General features: G+C 32.0%; 1 protein-coding gene across 2 annotated transcripts in view; it reads right to left on the reverse strand.

Annotated features, from left to right (window-relative positions):
- Window positions 1-20,096, reverse strand: part of Trappc11 (trafficking protein particle complex subunit 11) — a 44,299-nt gene extending 24,203 nt beyond the window's left edge. Inside the window, exons 1-16 of one of the 2 annotated variants that reach the window (XM_046419083.2) lie at window positions 19,933-20,096; window positions 17,248-17,472; window positions 16,133-16,302; window positions 15,260-15,330; window positions 14,119-14,233; window positions 8,790-8,889; window positions 8,329-8,402; window positions 6,651-6,747; window positions 4,712-4,845; window positions 3,922-4,069; window positions 2,100-2,193; window positions 1,073-1,152; window positions 896-974; window positions 760-814; window positions 291-436; window positions 8-69 (exon numbers count right to left, since the gene is read on the reverse strand). In XM_046419083.2, the coding sequence (XP_046275039.1) occupies window positions 8-69; window positions 291-436; window positions 760-814; window positions 896-974; window positions 1,073-1,152; window positions 2,100-2,193; window positions 3,922-4,069; window positions 4,712-4,845; window positions 6,651-6,747; window positions 8,329-8,402; window positions 8,790-8,889; window positions 14,119-14,233; window positions 15,260-15,330; window positions 16,133-16,302; window positions 17,248-17,451 (1,629 nt within the window). In that variant the 5' untranslated portion in view covers window positions 17,452-17,472; window positions 19,933-20,096. The remainder of the gene's footprint in view (window positions 1-7; window positions 70-290; window positions 437-759; window positions 815-895; window positions 975-1,072; window positions 1,153-2,099; window positions 2,194-3,921; window positions 4,070-4,711; window positions 4,846-6,650; window positions 6,748-8,328; window positions 8,403-8,789; window positions 8,890-14,118; window positions 14,234-15,259; window positions 15,331-16,132; window positions 16,303-17,247; window positions 17,473-19,932) is intronic. The other variant, XM_046419084.2, reaches the window with a different exon arrangement.
- Between the last annotated feature and the right edge of the window lie 100 nt (window positions 20,097-20,196).

Raw genomic sequence — 20,196 nt, forward strand, 5'->3', positions numbered from 1 at the left:
AACCTACCATTAAAACATTTATGAGGTTCTTTTCTATACGAGATTTCTGATCATCTTTCAGAGTTGAAGCTAAAATGAAGAAATAAAATTAGAACTAAATTCACTATCCTGCTTAATGTTTCTATAATAATTTAGAGTAAATACCTCTTCTAAAATGACTAAGCACAATGACTTGCACATAATCCAAGTACTACTAAATAGCTGAGACTGAATTGTTTTTCCAATTAAACAGTTTAATGATGTGAAATAGTTCTGTAGATTGGATTTTTACCGAAAGAACATCATACTACCTCTTCCAAGGAGTTCTAGGGAATAAGTAATGTAATCCTTTAATTGGGCCATAAGGTAGGAACACTTCAGAGCTGTAGTCAATATAGATGTAAGCAGAGTCCACCATCCTTCACTCCGATAATCACACATCACATAATCCAGCAATCTAAGGGATGACAAGGAGAAAGCATAATGAAGAGCTTCACAAGAAGGGTTTGAAGAGTTCTTAGAGATAACAAAGTGTTCGTCTAATGTTATATTAGTGTAAGAAAATCTTACTGAGATACAGGTATTTTTCATACATAGTTAAACCTGAGATTTCCTAAAACTCTGAAAAAGATAGTACCAACAGAAGGCACTTGGAAAAATATCACAGAAATGGAATATAATAGAAATATGGAAATAATAAATTAAATATAAAGTTCTACTTCTATTTCACTGTAAGGTAAACAGAATACTTATTAAAAATAAATGGTAAATAAGACTCACTTCAAAGCTTTGGTATAATCCTTTGCATAATAATATTCCTCTCCCATCTGAACCACTATGAAGGAAAAAAAGACTTATGTACATAATGTAAAATTACTCAAAGTTGCATGAATTTCAGCATGTTATGGATACATACTTAGATGACTTTTCATTCTTGGACACTTATACTTTTTGAATTGTGCAACAGCATTACTCAGGAGAGTTATTATTATTTCCTGTGAAAAGATAGAAAGTATGAAACATTTAAATAATCTCATTTTCTTGAATTCTGTAAAAACTAGTTTATATTGAGGGGGAAAAAACAACAACTTACAGAGTGAACAACATTTCTCTCCTTCAGCTGAAGGGCAAGAATTCCCACCTTCTCTTTTTCAGGATCAGAAAGATCAAAACCTGTGAAAGATGAGACGCAACCCATTTTAAACAGCTCATTTAACTTAAATCTTCACATAAATATAGTATGTGTACACTCTTGGAGTCCTTTACTGTAATATAATGTATCTAAGATTATCAACTATTCTAGACTCTTCAAGATTCTAAGGCAGCTTTATTAACAAAAACTTCATTGTGATCTCTGTTTTGCAGAGAACATTACTGAGCTCAGTGTTCTTTTATCTAGTGGAATCATCCTAAGAGTAGTATTCATATCATTCTCTACAAGTTCTCTATAAAGATCAAAGTACATAATCTCTTAACAATTGAGATATAGATTCCACTGTCACTGATGTTGCCTGAATTAAATTATGTATAAAACACAAAAAGGATGTAGATAATTTTGGGGGATTTTTTCTGGGGGGGTACAGGGATTGAACTCAGAGGGGCTTACCCACTGAACCACATCCCCAGCTTATTTTATTTTTTATTTAGAGACAGGGTCTCAATAAGATGCTCAGGGGTCTCACTAAGTTGCCGAGTCTGGCTTTGAACTAGTGATCCTCCTGCTTCAGCCTCCCAAGTGGCTGGGATTATAGGGGTGCACAATTGTATCCATCTTATAAATTGTTTTTAAAGTGATACAAGTTAATGTTGTTTTAAAAGGTCACATTAATCATTAAAGTTAACTGGAATTAAAAAGTTTCAGTAGTAACCGTGGCTTATTTAAGACACAGATGTCTAAATATTTTAATCACATCAATATCTTTAATTAAAAATGACCTATGATATAGTGATACAAACAAATCTAAAATCTAAAAAACTACATATCTGAAAAAAATGTTTCAAAAGCATATATTTTTATTTCAACATAATTTTTCTACTGGCCACATTAAGCATAAAAAATAGTGATATCTATCTTGGCCTTTTGAAATTGAAAAAGAAGTGATGGAAAGAAAAATATTTACTTAGTATTCCTTGTCGCCACGGTCTTTGTCCGTAAAAGTCAAGGACGCCTGTTTGTGTTTCTAAGGGATCAGGATTGGGATACATTACAGAAGCCTGTGAATTAAAAATCAAACTTAAATATGAGTTTATCTATCCCATCACAAATGGACTCTTGCATAATCTATGACTGAATAAATAAGTTTTCACAGATACAAGCATCAAACATACATTCAAATATCACAGTTGTGAATATTTTTAACACGAATTAAATTTTAATAAAATTTAAATTTAAAAATGTTTCATCTAGCATTTAGAAAATCTTATAAAAACTGAACAAATCAATCTAATTTTAACAAATGGTTTCACAGCAACTAAAGTCTTTATACTTTCTTTTTATCTTGGCTATAATAAACCAGTAAAAAAATTGCAAAGTATGTTTGATATTTATTCCATATGTATAAATATTCTTTGTAAACAAAAACATTATTACGAGGAGTTTCAAATTCACAATTTTCTTATCCTTTCTGTTGTTATTAATTCTGATATTAGGGAAAGTGGGTATTTTATTTTTAAAAGAGAGAGAGACAGACAGAGAGAGAGAAAGAGAGAGAGAGAATTTTTTTTAATATTTATTTTTTAGTTTTCGGTGGACACAACATCTCTATTTTTTTTTTTTTTAATGTGGTGCTGAGGATCAAACCCAGCACCTACGCATGCCAGGTGAGCACGCTACCGCTTGAGCCACATCCTCAGCCAGAAAGTGGGTATTTTTGATAGCAAAATCCAACAGATTTACATTGCTTTCTTTTTCTTCTTTTTAACTTTTCCCTTGAAACCCAAAATGCAATATAAGTGCATTCCTGAAGAATGTGTAAAAACACCCAAAAGCAAAAGGATAAAAATTTAAATTCCATTCAGGTGCGGTAGTGCATGCCTGTAATCCCAGCTGAGGCAAGAGGATGGTGAGTTCAAAGCCAGCCTCAGCAAAAAGTGAGGTACTAAGCAACTCAGTGAGATCCTGTCTCTAAATAAAATACAAGATAGGGCTGGGGAGGTGGCTCAGTGGCCAACTGCCCCTGAGTTCAATCCCTGGTACCCTTCCCCCCAAATTTTTAAATTACATCTAAACCTTCTATCACTTGTTAAGAAGTAAACATTATTCTTATAGATTTTTATACAAAAATTTGTTCTTGATTGGAATAATTTTTCAATTAAATATAATCTGTGCATTTCACTATATCGTTAGTTATTCTTCAAAACAACAGCTCTTGCCGAGAATAAACATATTTTAATTAGAATAACATACTTTAACATATTTCCTATAGTTGTTCATCTTCTTTTAATTTATATTATCATTAATACATTTATGAGAACTTAAATAAGTCTTGCTACTGATCTCTTAGAATCTATTATCTACTTTGGATTTCTGAAAATAAAATTCTGGGTCAAAAGATACGTTTAGTTTTAAAGCTTTCCAAATTTTTTGGCAGAATTGTCATTTTTTTACATTCTGCAATGCCCAGTCCTTCATATTCTTAATATACTTAATTTTAATAATCTTTTAAAATACTGTGTTTGGATTACAACATGACAGCTTAAAAATATAATACATTTAATAAATACAGTTGGAAATCACATATAATACAAAAACTTCCAGTCAATTCACAGATAAAAATGAAGTACTTTGGCCTAAACCAAAAATAGTCATAATTCCTAAAACAATAAAAAATATTATATTCAACCATTTGGAAACAAATTATAATACCAATCAGTCTTAAGTTCTTTCAAGAGAAGATTAATAAATTTCCTAAATGCCAGATAACACAGGAATTGGTAACTTACTTCATGACTACAAAGAGTTTTTGCATGCTGTTTCCGCTCCTGAGCATAATAGGCTGCCTGCTGATAATAGAAACCAGGATTCTGAGTTTGAATGGCTGTTAACCCTAACTTAATAGCTTCATCAAATAAATCTCCAAAGGCCTGGAATCTTAAAAAAAAATAAAAAATCAAGAAATAAAAAAGAATGAAAAGGCAGTTTATTTCCAGTAATTATTCAGACTGGGAACTATGATCTCAGCAACTTATATTAAAATGGTATTGATTAACAGTTAAGACTTGTAATAATTTCTAGTGTGTAAGACTAATACACACCAATTTTAAGGTTATAGATAACTCAGTGAGATTTACAGATAAATTCATCTCTTCTTCACTAACAAGTCTACAGATATACCATCAAACTAGATCTCAACATAGTTTTCACTGCTCAAAGTTTCTGACAAAATTTTTCTTCTAGCAATTTTTAAACATAAGTCTCAAACAGAAAGCTCTGTGACAGTAGGAGTTTTGTTTGCTCGCTGATGTATTCTATGGATATAGATACACAGCAGAAACCAAATGAATGTATGTTGAATGAAAAAGATAGCAATATGAATTAAATGACTTCCATTAAAAAACTGAGCCAATCAACAGATACTATTACCAGAAATATATGTGCATCATATCATTAAAAATCTTATTGAAAAAAAAAACCTAACTCAGTTTAGAACCAAAGTCCACGCTAATTCCATTTCTTCAAGCCCCATGTGTTATTTTTTTTTTTAACATTCTAAAAGTACAATTTAAAACATACTGTTTAGACATCCATGCAGCATGCTCAAAAGACAATTCCGCACTTCCAATTTTTTTCTTACACAAGTCAATGTGTTTTCGGAACTGAGCAATTGCATCCAATGGGGTATTGTGTTGAAAACACAGTCTACAAATCTGCAAAATGTAAAAATCAGCCCCAAAATAAGGGGGGAAAAAAGTCAAAAGACAAATTCATTTAAAAACATGTAAAGTTTGAGAATAACTTTAAAAAGATGACAGAACTTTATTCTCTGAAGTTCTTTGCAACATAAATTATTTTCTTCATAAGAATAGTTAAGCTAAAACACAAGGATAAACATCTTTGAGGAATGAAATAAAATAATACAGCACTTATACTGAATTTATTCTATATCTTAGAAAAGCTTTTTAAAAATACAGAATGTTAAAACTTATACCAAATAATTATACCCAATTATTCCCAATAAAGAACCTAAAGATGGGCTCGGGTAAAGTATTTTCAACAGGCAATTGAGAAAGAACAGATTGACTTTCGGTTTTAGAATTGTCAGAATACTGAAGATTTTCTGTAGCACAAAGTACAGTTACTTCCATAGAAAACACAGATTACAGAAATTTTCAAAAACTTTTGCCTGGGATATTATTTCAAAACAATATAATCTACGTGTATTTGGGGTAAGAGAAAAAAACAGAATAATTAAAGCCTCAATTAATTTCCATATGCTTATTATAATTTTCAATTTTATTTTTTAGAAATAAAGGAATACATGAAAAGTGTCTCATCCATTCCTGTCTTTTAGACACCTAATTTTTCTTTCCATGGGCAACCAGTTTCTGGCATATGCTTCCTGATATATTCTACACACAGACAAGTATATGTATGTTTATATACATGAACTAATATGCTAGCAGCTTGCATGAGACACACTGAATTATGTCTCAGTTTTCTCACCCAACAGTATCTTAGGTATCATTTGATATCTATATATCAGAACTGTCTCATTCTTTCTTTTTTTTTAATTTTTCTTTTAGTTGTAGTTAGAAACAATACATTTTATTTATTTATTTATTTATTTATTTATTTTATGTGGTGCTGAGGATCGAACCCAGGGCCTCACACATGCCTGGCAAGTGCTCTACCACTGAGCCACAACCCCTACCCTGTCTCATTCTTAATAGGTGTATAAAGTTCTACTATTTACAGTTACAATTTATATAACTAATCACTTACTGCTAGTTTGTTCTCAATTGTTTCCTATTAGAAGATATAATAAGTATTCATAGATACGATTTGCCAGTGTTAGCACATATGTCAAATAAATTTCCTGAAATGGAATTGCTATGTCAAAAAAAAAGTTCACTTTATATCTACACAGTCACTGCAAAAATATTTTCTACAGAAGCTGTACAAATTACACTTACACTAATAATGAATTGAAGTATTTGCTTGCACATTACCAACTTAATACCAGACTCCTTTCAAAGATGAGTTTGGAAAATTAAAAGCAAACAAACACCCCTTAATTGCCTGCTGAGGTGGAGAGGGAGCTATCACTACCACATACAATCTTAAAATGCTCAAACAATGGTTATAAAAGTTTTCTATAGGGTGAATAGATATACCTTTCTTACACTTGTGCCAATAAACCAAGAAAGGCTTATATAGTTCTAATATGTTGTATCATTTAAAATTCAGTAATTTAGGTAGTTTTCTTCTTACTACTCCTGTTCAAAATTAAACACCAAAAAACTTCCAACCAGTACCTATGAACTCAAAAGCAAAACCACTGCTATTAGGCTGCTAAGAATCAAGGCCCTTTGGAATAAAAGAATACAAAAAAGGAGAGCATCATTAATCAAACATCAACTTTTCAGAGCAAGAAATAATTTTGATTTTCCAATTTAAAAAAAGACAATAATACTTAAGATAAATTTCCTGTATTTGGAAGTAGAAGCATTACCTTGTAATTTATAAATCCTGCCATGGTCTTGATTTCCAGAATATTGGTTTCATGAGCTCTCAATTCATGTACAAGATTATAGGCAGTCCTATAATTCCTAATATAAATGCAAGGAAGTTAATTATGACATAAATTAATTTAAAAAGTTTCCTAAGAACAAAATTTTATAAAGAAGAGATAATATTTACTCAACCTTTAACACTCAACAGCTCAATAACAGCATATATTCATCCCCAATGTTTTTAAAAATGATCTATTTATTAATAATATATTTGGAAGGAATTACTGACTTTTCATAAAGAGCAGAACCATTTCCTGTACATTGTCATTAATATCCATCATTAACCAATGGAAGACAAGTTGACAAATGAAAGTTACTTAGAATTACAATGAAAAATGAGCATTCTGTTTAAAAAATACATTTTAAAAAAAATATCCTTTACAAGCTCCTCAAACATTGCATTAGCAAAGGTGATATCAAGACAGAACAGAGATCAACAACTTTTAAAACCTAAGTACATGCACCAGTGAAGGATAGCACTGATCTCAGGCAGGCTGGAGAAGAAACATCCTTACTAGGGTGGCTGATGCAGAAGAATGGAGGTGAGAAAGAAGAGCCCTGTTGGAATGGGGCCTACCCTAAGATGGAAGGCAACCAGAAAATCTCAAAACAGGCTGCTCCATAGTAAAAACTATACTCTGAATTTCTTTTTTTTTAAATTTTTTTCTTTTGGGGATTATTTTTTAATAGACCTGAACTTGAAGGTTTTTTAACATCAATATTCATTGGTGTTAAAATTTAATGGTTTTAACGCAATCCATAAAAATAAACTACATGAAAGCCAATTATAATTATATGAAGTCATTAAGATTCAGAGAACACAACTTGGTGTTTAGCACCTCAACAATAAATAAAAATATGTTTCTACAATATTCTTATGACTAAGAGCTTTAAAATATACTTCTACTTTTTTCCATCTCCTTAATTATAGAATAAATAATTAGTTTTTCATCCCTTTTATACTGTCATTTTTTGTAAATTAAAAACCTGAGTTAAAGTTACAAAAAGAGTGTTTTTTTTCATTAAGTTGTGACTGTTAAAAATAAAGGATATCTGCTTGGCCACTATCAACACACTGACAACTAATCTCCAAGAACCTACTAGGCAGATCAAATGGAAAATGATGTTACCAATGGGCATTATAAATTTATAAACAAAAAAATAAAATTAAAAATTAAAAAGAAAATCATAGATGATTGAAATAAAGTACTATAAACCTTAAAAAACCCATAATTTGATTTAAATAATATTTAGTTTTTATTTACTTTGGAAATCAGTCTTTTAAGACAAAAATTCCACTGAACAAGCAAAAAAAGTCAGGAAGATGGGGAAAATTTTACACTTTATCTCTTTAGATCATGAAATTTAATTAAATTAGACCCAAAAGTTTTATGACACTCTGAAATTTACTTACAATATTGTAATGGAAAAAATGTTTTAAAATCTCAAATTATATTCCATTAATTTCTGGACAAACTAAATATTAAATTCTTGAATCTAATCAACATAAACATTTTAAAATTAATTTCAGTTTGGCTTAGACTCAGAAAGTACCATTAATATGTTAGCATTAACATAAAGATAAGAAAAATTCAGTTTGAAAACTCAGAAACTTACTTCAAAGCATTTTGTGTATCTTGTTTCAACTCACTGAAGAAAGCTATTTTGAACTGATGTCTAACAAATAAAAGCTGGGGGAAAAAAGGATGAAAGAAGCACTATTAAATACATATTTAAAATGTGAAAATTCTAATAATGTTTATTACAAGAAAACATTAAGTATAAAGAAAAATTCAAAACTAACATTAAACTATTATTCCAACAAACATAGAGTTTAAAGATCTATTAAAGTCTATCTTTAAGAACTTTTTTAAGGGCAAGGAATTTAAAAACAAATTTTAAGGGTAAAGAGTTTAATTTAAAAACAAGTTAGATTTTAAAAGATTTTTTAAAAAACTTGAGAAGTACTGAAGCCATTTAAGATATAAACATATTAAAGACAAGTAATAATGGACTTAAAAATAATCAATAATGAAAAATGTACTCTAGAATGCCACTGTTATTGAAAAAATATATACCTGGTGTGTTGTTTTATTCAAAAATTCTTTATGAGATTTCACTCTTCTAATCTCAGTATAGTAATAAGTCTGTGCATGTTCATAAAAGGCATTTTCTAATCTGTTATAAAAAGAACATACAAATATTAAAGTTATTTTAAACCAAACTCTTTTCAAGAATCATATTTGTAAGACCTGAAAATAAAATCCTGAGAGAGATGTCTATTTTACTTCACGACTGAGATTAAAAAAAAAAGGGTGAAGCAAAGTAAAAACTAAATTCTTAGACAAAAATGTTAAAATTAAATGGTATACACTGAGCAAAAATCACAAAAGTCATTTACAATTATTTATAATACAAGGTATAATATAAAAAGGTTAAGTTAAAATTAACCTTTAAATCTGAGTTAAATCTAATTTTAAACAATTAAAATTAGATTCTAACTTGAACCAAATAATGTTTGAAGGAATAAATTAACTTAACCTGTCAAAGTTTTATAAATGAGAATGATAAGGCACTGACATTTAGATCATCTAACTTTATGACAGCCAGAAATATGTATTTAGGTCATCCTCAATGATTAAAACAACAAAACCAATTAGTATTATTAGAATGTCTCATAAATATCAAGCTTATTTTAGTTTTTAACTTGGCTGTGTACTCACAGATAAACATTCAAATATTAGTACAGAGAACTGAGAGCAAGTAGGCCTGACAGAACCTATGATTTCCTATAAAGTATGTTTTGCAGAATCAAATCTTCCCTCCCTTTAAATATAACTGATTAAACAGTTACAGAGCTTTGACTGGAATGGGTAAATGCTGTAAAGCTTTCACCTTTTAAGTCACATATTTCTACATTATTTGAGGAATTTTTTGAGGAAAAAAATACATAACCAGTTTCAAAACCGTAAATAAGTAAATGATAGATCTAGTCAAGAAGTGAGGTATTCATGAAAAGACCAATTCTTTTAGTAAGTATTTAAAACTTATGCTCTTAAGGTAATATCAAACAACTAAGAATAATTTTGGGGAAAAACAGACACTGAACTTCTTTGCTCTAAAACAGAAAATCTAACCAATTGTATTATCATTTAGTGATTTCAACTAGTTGAATTCTCACTGTCTATGCTTTTCTATGATGTTCATTTGCCCCCTACATAAACATTACTTTCTTTCCTCTCATCTAAACTTTCAAATACAGTTATAGGTCTTCCTCTCATCCCTAAAGCCTTCCCCAGACACATCTATCCATTTGTTCTCTGAAATGATATAAGATTGCAAATTATGCAGAATTTACACTTGCAATGCTCTGTGGTATTTTACATAAATATTTTTGGTCTCAATAAAGTAACTCCTTTTTTTTTTCTTTTTATATTTTTTATCTGTAGATGGACACAATACCTTTATTTATTTTTATGTGGTGCTGAAGATCGAACCTAATGCCTCACGTGTGCGAGGTGGGTGCTCTACCACTGAGCTACAGCCCCACCCCAAGTAACTCCTTCTTAAAGGGAACCCAACTGATTAGTTTTGTACTAAATACACACACATACATAGATATAAAAACACACATGCATCTATCTTTTGTCTCAAAACAAAATGTATCCTACCAAATAATTTAGATTAAAACGTTAATTTTAAGTAGCTTCTTACTCTAGCCATTTATCAGAAAATAAGTGGTATATACTCAGCAAAATTCACATGAAGATCACCTGGAGTCCATTTTTTTACCAGCACTGCATCAGTTTTCAGATGAAGAACATTCAAGCTTCCCAACTATACATATAGATTTAAGTCTAAAAGAAAAGGGCCTTCCCAAATTTTATAAACTACATAATGGGCAAAAATCATCTTACAAGTTTAGGGGATAAAAGGAGAAACCACTCTATACTTAAAAGGAAATATTATTGAAGGTAGATCCTGGGCTAAAGGTTGAAAACAGAGGGAAGAAGCAGAGAAGAAGCAAGAGTAGCAAGTGCCTAGCACTACTTACATCCTTCTCAAAAAAGGGCAACAGGAGAGAGAGTTGAATATTGCTTCTAGTGGTCCACCCACGAAAATGCTTAGAGCAATCCCAATTCTGAATGTTATAGAAAGGTAAAGACCAGATCCCAAATCTAATTGCCTGGATGTACATTATCTGTATAAGTTTTTAGATTTTTAATGAATTCAGACCCTTAAAATTCTTTATTTTTTTTAATATTGCCGTTTGTCTAATCTTTTATTTTTAAACTAGTCAAAAATTATTTCCCGTATTTTTTAAAATGTAAATGATAATAATGACAATGATAATTATGATGATAGCAAATACTTATATGGAACATACATTTAAATTGATCTCAGAAAAAAAATCATGATGATAAAGATTTACAAATGGCCATTTTTGGCATGTACTCTCTGTATCTCTGCAACACAACTTTCCTCTGATAAGCATCTGCTTTTTTCCTCATTATTAAAATGTCACCTTTGTTTTCAAAAGCAGGGTGTGTGTGTGTGTGTGTGTGTGTATCTGTGTGTTTTAAACATTTGTTAGTTAGCATGATACTGACAGTCTGTATTATCCTAAGATAAAAGATCTGAAAATTTGGAACATTTATCTTTTCATAAAAGAAAAACACTTAACTCATCATTAAGTTTGACAACTCTTCAAAAAATTTTGCCTTAAAATGACAGTGAACCTATGTAATACAAAGGAGTTTCACAGTCATCCTCCAATAAATTAGTGTTATAAGCATTGAGACATTTAAAGAAAATTAACCAAATCATTGACTTCCTATAGTATTTGTCCTTAATACCTCAAACTGCTCTGAAAACACATGATTGAGTAACTCTGCCACCTTCCTCCCAGATTAATGAATGTGAAGATTTCCTAGTAGTCGACTTTATTCTCTCTCTGAAGATAAAATATAAATATGAAGAAAGGGTTTAATGTCTTCCCTGATCTTTAATGAACTGTCTCAAGCACTCCCTGTTCTCAGATCCACATGCTAGAGGTCATGGACTCAGAGCACTTGCTTTTTACATCAGTTATTGGAATACTATACTCTTTTATTTAAATGTTTCCTTATCCCCCAACAAGATTTAAGAGTAATAGCTGAAATTATACCTTCCACTTCTCTCACATCCATGACAGCTACATTTGAAAGCAGAGGAAGACAGGCTCACTAGTGGTTAAGGTATGTTTTCTCAACTTTTCCCACCACTGAGGCTGTGTAGGGTTGTCCTGTGCTTGCAAGATATGCAGCAGCATCCCTGGCCTCTAGCCGCTAGAGGCCAATATAGCAACCCCCTCGGTTGTGGCAATCATGCCCAAATGTTCCCTGGTGGGTAAAATTACTCTGTTTAAGAATCACTGGACTAAAGTAAAGGATATCGAACTTTGGCTTTCTTAGCAAGGCCATGTGTAAACTTGAAAGCCGAATTCTTAAGAGGAAAAAGGGAACTGGAAGATAGAGCTAGTATGATAGCACACTGACAAGAAACAGCATTGGAACGACAGAAGTACTGAAATACGGAAGTGCAAGGATGAACCATCAAAGCCTAGAGAGGGAGTCAAGAGCCAGCTGTGAGGCTGGGATGAGTCTCAGTGGAAAGAAAAGAAAAGCAACTTGTATGTTATCTATACATTAATTATCTATACATTGTCCTTTCTTCTTTGTGTTTCCCCATTGGTAATATAGTTGCATTAAAATACAAAACTCATTATTCTTTTCCTCTGAATTCTGATTAATCAACTCAATGCTACATTTGGCACTACTATTCTGACTTTCTGCAGTGTCCATCCTATTGTTTATTATTTCCAACATGGAGATTTTCTTAATTGCATTTAAATTTTCTTGCAATTCACTTTTTTATTTGATCCTGTTGTCTTTGGATGCTCTCTCCTTCTAAACTTATGCTTCACTTTCTTAGAAGCCTTGTCATTTAATACTAATGAGAATACCAGATAGCCTACTCTGACAGATAATTTTCAGATGTCTGCTTCTGAGACGGAGAATCAAATGTGAGATAAATAATAAACAAAGATAGGGGCTGGGGATGTGGCTCAAGTGGTGGCACGTGCTCCCCTGGCACACATGGGGCCCAGGTTCGATCCACATACAAACAAAGATGTTGTGTCCGCCAAAAACTAAAAAAAATAAATATTAAAATATTCTCTTAAAAAAAAAAAAGATAAACTAAGCTATTCTTGTGTTCCTAATACTTTTGCACAATGAAAAGAAAAAAGTCATCTTATAGCTAGAATCACTGAAAATATTCCTATCTAAATATATATTCATGAAAAATGTAACACTATAAAACTTCTTTGCAACACTAAATATTAAAAACAATGCATAATAGTTACATAAAAATATTGTGTCCACAGGTAATTTGCTCTTTATAAAGGCTTAACATTTAATGGGACTCTGAGCCTTCTTAAAACATTTTTAAATACAGTGACAGACATATAAAGAATAAAGCAGGGCTGGGGTTGTGGCTCAGAGGAAAAGCGCTCGCCTGGCATGCATAAGGCACTGGGTTTTATCCTCAGCACCACATAAAAATAAAAGCATTGTATCCACTTAAAACTAAAAAATAAATGTTAAAAAAAAAGAATGGGCACTGGGGCTGTGGCTCAGCCGTAGAGCACTCACCTAGCATGTGTAAGGCACTGGGTTTGATCCTCAGCACCACATAAAAATAAATAAAATAAAGGTATTGTGTCCATCTACAACTAAAAAAAAAAAAAAAAAAGAAAAGAAAAGGAATGCAACAATAAGAGTCAAGAAATAGAGACACCACCATCATATACAAGATCACACATGGTAATTACTGAAAAGTACAAGGGGATAAACCATTTATATTTCTTTTTCTTTTTGAGATGGATCTCATTGTGTTGCCCAGGCTGGCCCAGAACTAGTGAACTCAAGCAATCCTTCTACCTTTCTGCCTCAGCCTCAGGAGTAGCTGCAACTATTGACAGGGTGTCCAACTCATATTAGAAGTGAGGTTGATCTAGATGTACACGTGAAAAGATGTCAGTATAGTAAGTGGAAGATCAATATGTATTATATTACATTTATTTTTGTTAGTTTAAATAGTGTTAAAAAGATATGTGTATACTTCTTCCTTCACAGAAGACATTTTTTGAAAGTGTGCTTAAGGAATTGTTGATAATGGTTATAAAGTTAAAAAATTGACAAAAGGAACTTTTATTTTACTTTTATATCCTCTGAACCATTTATATTTTTTCTACTGAACATGTTTTGCTTTCTTAAAAACAAATGGGTCTAATATACCAATTTCTTAATTCCTAAGGAATAATCTAAAAAATAAAAGACCTTTATTTAAAAGACCTTTATTTACCTTATAATATAACCCACAAGGTGGTCAGTGTGGGGAAGCACAAACAAAGACTTTCCTGAGAGTTCACATGCATTGCACAAAGCTGCAGCCCTTTCTGAAGCAATGACATCTTCCCCTGTTGATAAGCCCCAGAAAGAGAAAAACAAAATAAGTAGTGTATTTTTTATATGAATATTTCCCCGAATCTGGAATTTGGAATAAAAACCTAAAGCACTTTTCACCATGTCAATACAACTCCTAGGTTCCTTTGAGAGCCTGGGGTTATTAACACAAACCTTTTAGGAAAAAAATTGTGGAATTTTCTAAGCCAGGACAGGAAGGCCAAGTAATGCCAACAGATACAACATATAGCTATTTTTAAAAACATAACTCAAAATGGAAGCAACAGTTCATGAGAGAAGTTTCCAAAACCACTTAGGATGGTATAAGTCTTAACATAAAAACAAAAAAAAAATATTATGCGTCTAAGAAAATCTGGGAAAGCAGAAAAAACAAGTATTTAAAATGATGGGGCTGGGGTATACCTCAATGTTAGAATGCTTTCCTGGCATGGGCAAAGCCCTGGGTTCAAGTCACACATATACACAAAAAAAAAAATGTTACATAAAATAACATGTTCTTAGAGGAAATTACAAATCCTATAGCATTTTTCTTTGCATTTGTATAAGGAATAAAATTTTAAATAAACCTCAAACTAGTAAATGACATGTTTACAAAGCAAATGAATTAACTGTTTTGTTAACGGATACATGACTACATTGGGAAGTAAGTGGAGCTGGAGGAGTAGGACTTAGATTTGTAATCTTTATTATAATTCTTTATTTTTTATAACAAACGTTTATTCATGCATTTTTGGTACTTTTTAAAAAATTAACACACCATCAACCCAAAAATTGAATGCATGAAAGACTTAAACAGTAAAGAATCTACATTCTGGTAATGAGAACTGGAGGTATAAAGCAGGAGTAGCTGCAACATTCGACACTTGCCAGGGTGTCCAACTCAATACTTTTTTAGAAATGAGGTTGACCTAGATGTACATGTGAAAAGGTGTTAGTATGGTAAGTGGAAGGTCAATATGTATTATATCACATTTATTTTTGTTAGTATAAATAGTGTTAATTAATTGACCTTTTGTTACCTGGGGGCAAAGGGGTTTTCTTCTGAATCAGAACCACTGCAACTTTTGTGTTTCTTCCTTGTAAACTTTGCCTGCAACAGAAAAACAATAAAATTAATTAAATAAATCATTTTAACTAAATGTATTCAAGCTTTACAAAAAAACACAAGTTTGATGATTAAATTTAAGATTGACTAAAAATATCAAGATTATAGTGAATCTTTTCCTGCACATAAAGAACCTTCTTGGAATAAACATTTCAATTTTAAAAGTATAATATTACATCAAGCTTCTTAACCTTACAAAAATCTGCTTTTGCAAAAGTTTAATATATATTTATATGGGTATTTTATTGATGTAGAAATTACAACACAACTTCTTTATAGTGATATATTAGTCATTCCCTTTAAAAGTGAAAGATTAATATGTGCTTTTATGTAAAAATTACAATATAACTTATTTCTTTTGAGTGATACATTAGTCATTCCCTTTAAAAGTTTAATGTATTTTTTTTGTAAAAATTGTAATACAATTTACTTAAAATTTACTTCTTTACAGTAATACATTACAGTAGTCGTGCAAAATAATTAATTATCTTAAAAGTGAATAGTGATAAAGTGAAAGGGACTAAACAGTAAATTATAATGTCTCCAAAACAGATCATAAATGCAAGAAAAAAACATTTGCAAATATCTTTCAATTTGCTTCTAAATTTTGTTACAGATTTGGCATAAAATGCAGTTAATACTTAAGGAACTAAACAAATTTCACTGGAAGTCAACAATCCCCAAAGTGACCACTACAGTCCAAAGAGCACTCTATTGCCTTCAATAAATGTTAGTAACACAGACATTTGCAAATTACCATGGGCAGCCTGATAAATGGAGGTCATACCTGACAATTTCCACCCTGGTAGCGCATTCGGACTGCTTTTCTTTCCACTGAGGCTCATCCCAGTCTAGTTCATAGAACACAACCACCAGGGCTGGCACCAGATTCAGATGTTTATTCATCCAGCCAGTCTTTAAGATCCCTTTAGGAATGTACCATTCATACGAAGTTCTCTACAAATAGTGGTAAAAGTTAAGGAAGTGGTTTTTGTTTAATTTGTTATAATAATAGCAGCAGAAACCACCTATTGGGTGCCAAGCAATGTTTGTACATTTATCTCATTCAATATGCACACTACCCATTTTGAAGATGAGAAAATTCAGGTTTACAAAAATTAAATAAGAGTTAGCAAGTGTTAGAAGTAGAATCTCAACCCTAGAAACATTACATTTCCCATTTAAGGAAGAATGACCAAAGTCAAAGAGCTCCTAATGATGTCTAGGATCTCAAGTACCCTGTAAAGAAGTATCCAGTCACTTTCTAAGCAAATTCTACTCCTATTCTTCACCATTCCAGTTTCTGTTTTTGAAAAAGCTGCTAAAATTAAAATATTGGCTGAAATTTAATATGGCTTCACTTATTTCAAAGATATATTGCCAGGAAAACAATTCACTTTACTTGTGGATGAAACATCATTCACAAGCTTGTTTTATATCACCAGCTTGTGGCATGGTTCCAGTTACCTAACACAAAGCAAGCACCCAAAAAGTGTATCTGAAATTGAACAAAACTGAAAAGACCATGGATTCTATAACAATGATGTTATAGAATAAAGATATTCTATAATGATGAGAAAGATAAGACTTTCCTTTTAAGACTTTGTGAAATTTGTGGAGACATGGGGTTCTTTTTCTACAAATAAAAATGGCAAATGTAGGCTTATAGGTTACAAAGCTTTTAAATGTAATTATTCCTCTGGGTTTAAAAATTAACCATTAATAAACATATATATATAGTGTACTACATAGTACATAAAGATGCCTAAGGTTTTCTTTATACACCACTGTAACCACTGCCATAATAAACTTAGGGATTTTCCCCCACACACGAGAACAAAAAATGACATATACACATACACACAGAGAGGGAGAGAATGCATACAATCCTAATGTCATTACCTTGGGTCTACATTTGGGATATTCATGATCTCCTGGGAGCACCTTGAAAGAAATTGGTACCCGATCAGCTCTTCGATTGGCACAGAAAGCATCCCAGACAGCTCGATGGACAGCATTATAAACTACATCTAGTCCAGTAAGTGTAACAAAAGCCATAGGCCGACAACATAATTCCACAGGAAAGTCCCACTGTGTGGGGCTCATAGTTATGGTGCCACAAAAAATCTGAAATACAAATGTTAATACATCCATAATTAATTTTAAAAAAACAACATCTATATATAATACGTGAATATCTGTCATTCAAAAATCATTACAAAAAACTGAAATGCTTTGAATGTCTGAAAACCATCAAGCCCATATAATGGAGGAAAGCAAAAGGTGAGTTGGATCTATTAAAATTATTATGTTAGATTTGTTTTTAAAAATTTCACATTAAAATAACTGTAATTAACTTTCAGATATATCAGTAATTTTTCAAAACATACACCAAACTTTGGAGTTAGCAAATCAAAAAAGTAAGAAGGAAATCAAAACAATAGGTCTACATGACCTATTTCATATATAATAAAAGAAAAATAATTATTGACTTATATAATAAAGTATAACTTCCTCTAATTTCTCTGTAATAGATAACATCAAATTTTTCAATGTCTAGAATATTATTAATATAATATGCTTATTAAAGTAACAATTATTTTCTCATTTTCAAAATTTAATATAAAATGTACTATTTGAGGGAATATTTGAAAGAAAAATTAATGGAATTTGCTAGGAGAGTATGTCTCTATTATGCCATTTAGCTAAGACTATAATAAATCCAAGTACGTGCTGACTGTGGAAAAACACTTACATGAAAATGTGCTTTTCCCAAACAAAACTGTGATTTTTTAAAATAACCTCATTTTAAAAAAGATGTATCATGAGCTCCTTAAAAACGTGATGTTTGGGAGCTGGGGTTGTAGCTCAGTGGTGGAGTGCTTGCCTAAGCACATGTGAGGCACTGGGTTCAACTCTTAGCTCCATATATAAATAAATAGAATAAAGACCCATTAACAATTAAAAAAGAAAGAAGGTGATGTTCACCAATATATCATACAGAACTCAGCATAATAGTGTGAAAAATGAGGTGCACTTATGCCACTACTTGATCCCTAAAACATGAAATATTTGTAACTGAAAAGTTAATTTAGGAAAGACTATAAGCATCTTATGTTCATGTACTAAGAACAATGAACATTGAATAAATGATTTGGAAAGTTTGCCAGAAATGATAACTGTCTACAACATAAATTGCGAAATTCTTCAGATAGATATTTTTAAGACAGGATTAAGCTATAAGGGCAAAGATAAAATATGCTATAACTAGGGGGAATGAACACTAAAAAGAGGTAGTCCAAATACAAAATATGTACCTTTGCTTAATACCAAAGAAGCCAGACTAGAGCTCTAAAGGTTAATTTTTCTTAATAATCCCAAACACTCAAAAGAAATAGCTGTCATCTTTGAATATGGAGTAAAAATAAAGGGAACTACAAATGACTTATAAAACTTTAAATCAATGCTAACCCAAGAGAAATATAATATCAGCTACATAAATAATTTTAAAATTTCTAGCAGTCATATTAAAAGTAAAAAGAAAAATGGAACTCATTTTAATAATATTTTGTTTACCCTGGTAAATCTAAAAACATCATGCAAACATTAATGCTATTAATGATATTTTGCATTTTTTTTCTTCACTGTCTTGAAAATCTAATATTTTATATGCACAGCACACATATCCATTCAAACTAGCCAATTTCAAGTGCTCAATAGCCACATGCGGCTATTGGTAACCATAATGGACACTGTAGCTCTAAATTATGGTAAATATTCCAAAATTACTATATGAAAACTGTATCATAAATTCCTCCCATATTCTACCTTAAAAGTTAGACACTTGAAATAGTCATGCTTATTTTGAAACATAGGGATGGAAGAATGGGAAGAACACAGGTCAAGGACAAGTGCAGACCGAATGGATGTTAATGACAGCCAGGAGAAATTTCCAGATATCCTGGAAGTAGCCAATGGGGCAACTAACCAAATTGACATTGAAAGGCGTGCAGAAGCAGTAAATGAACATTCTGGATGGAGGCCATGTAATGTAAGGGAAGTAATCTGGCAGCTAGCATGGAAGACGTAAGGTGACCCAATCAAAGTGGTAAAAAAAAAAAAAAAAAAAGAATGTGATGGTTATTTTTTAATTAACTGTAAGTTCAGGATGCTTATATGCTATTAGAAATGGAATCCAGAAATGTCCAACTACAAAATGATCAAAAGAATGACAGTTTGGAGCCGAAATGGGGGTGGGGTGTGAAAAGCTGATTTGGGGATGTGAAGCAACACTATTCCTAAAAAACTCAGGAAAAGATTGTGCCCTGGTAGCTCCAATAAGGACTGGAAGAGAAATATCTTTGTAAGCCCAAAGGCAGACGAAATCTTTCTCTCCTACTACCACCCACCACACCTGAAAGTTCCTAGAAATAAGCGCGTTTCATTTCGGGGCTAACAGGGAAGTTCCAGGATTGGCACTCCTTTACGCCTTAGGAAAACGCAGGCCCTCAAATCAGTACTGATAAGAGATAGTCATTTTTCTCGGCCGTCTCGCCAGGCCCCGCACATCTCCGGGCCCTCACTCACCCAGGACGCACGCCCTGGGCCCGCAGTAGCTGTGGCCGGTCGCCGCCTGCAAGGAAAGGAGGAGGGGAGGGAGGCAGGGGTGTCACAGACTGCCCAGAACCTTCCCTACGGTCGAAGCCCGCGAGCCTGCTCCAGTAGGCGAGACTTCCTTTTCCCCACACACTGGCACAGGAAGCACTTTTTGGACCTGCGTGACAGCACTCTACACCAATCGCAGTCCTGGATCTTTACGTTGCTCCTCAAAACGTCAGGAAGGCGCTCCAC

Source organism: Marmota monax, unplaced genomic scaffold, assembly GCF_021218885.2.
Source record: "Marmota monax isolate L192 unplaced genomic scaffold, Marmota_monax_Labrador192_F-V1.1 WCK01_AAM20220418_F8-fsc00113, whole genome shotgun sequence".
Classification (NCBI taxonomy): Eukaryota; Metazoa; Chordata; class Mammalia; order Rodentia; family Sciuridae; genus Marmota; species Marmota monax.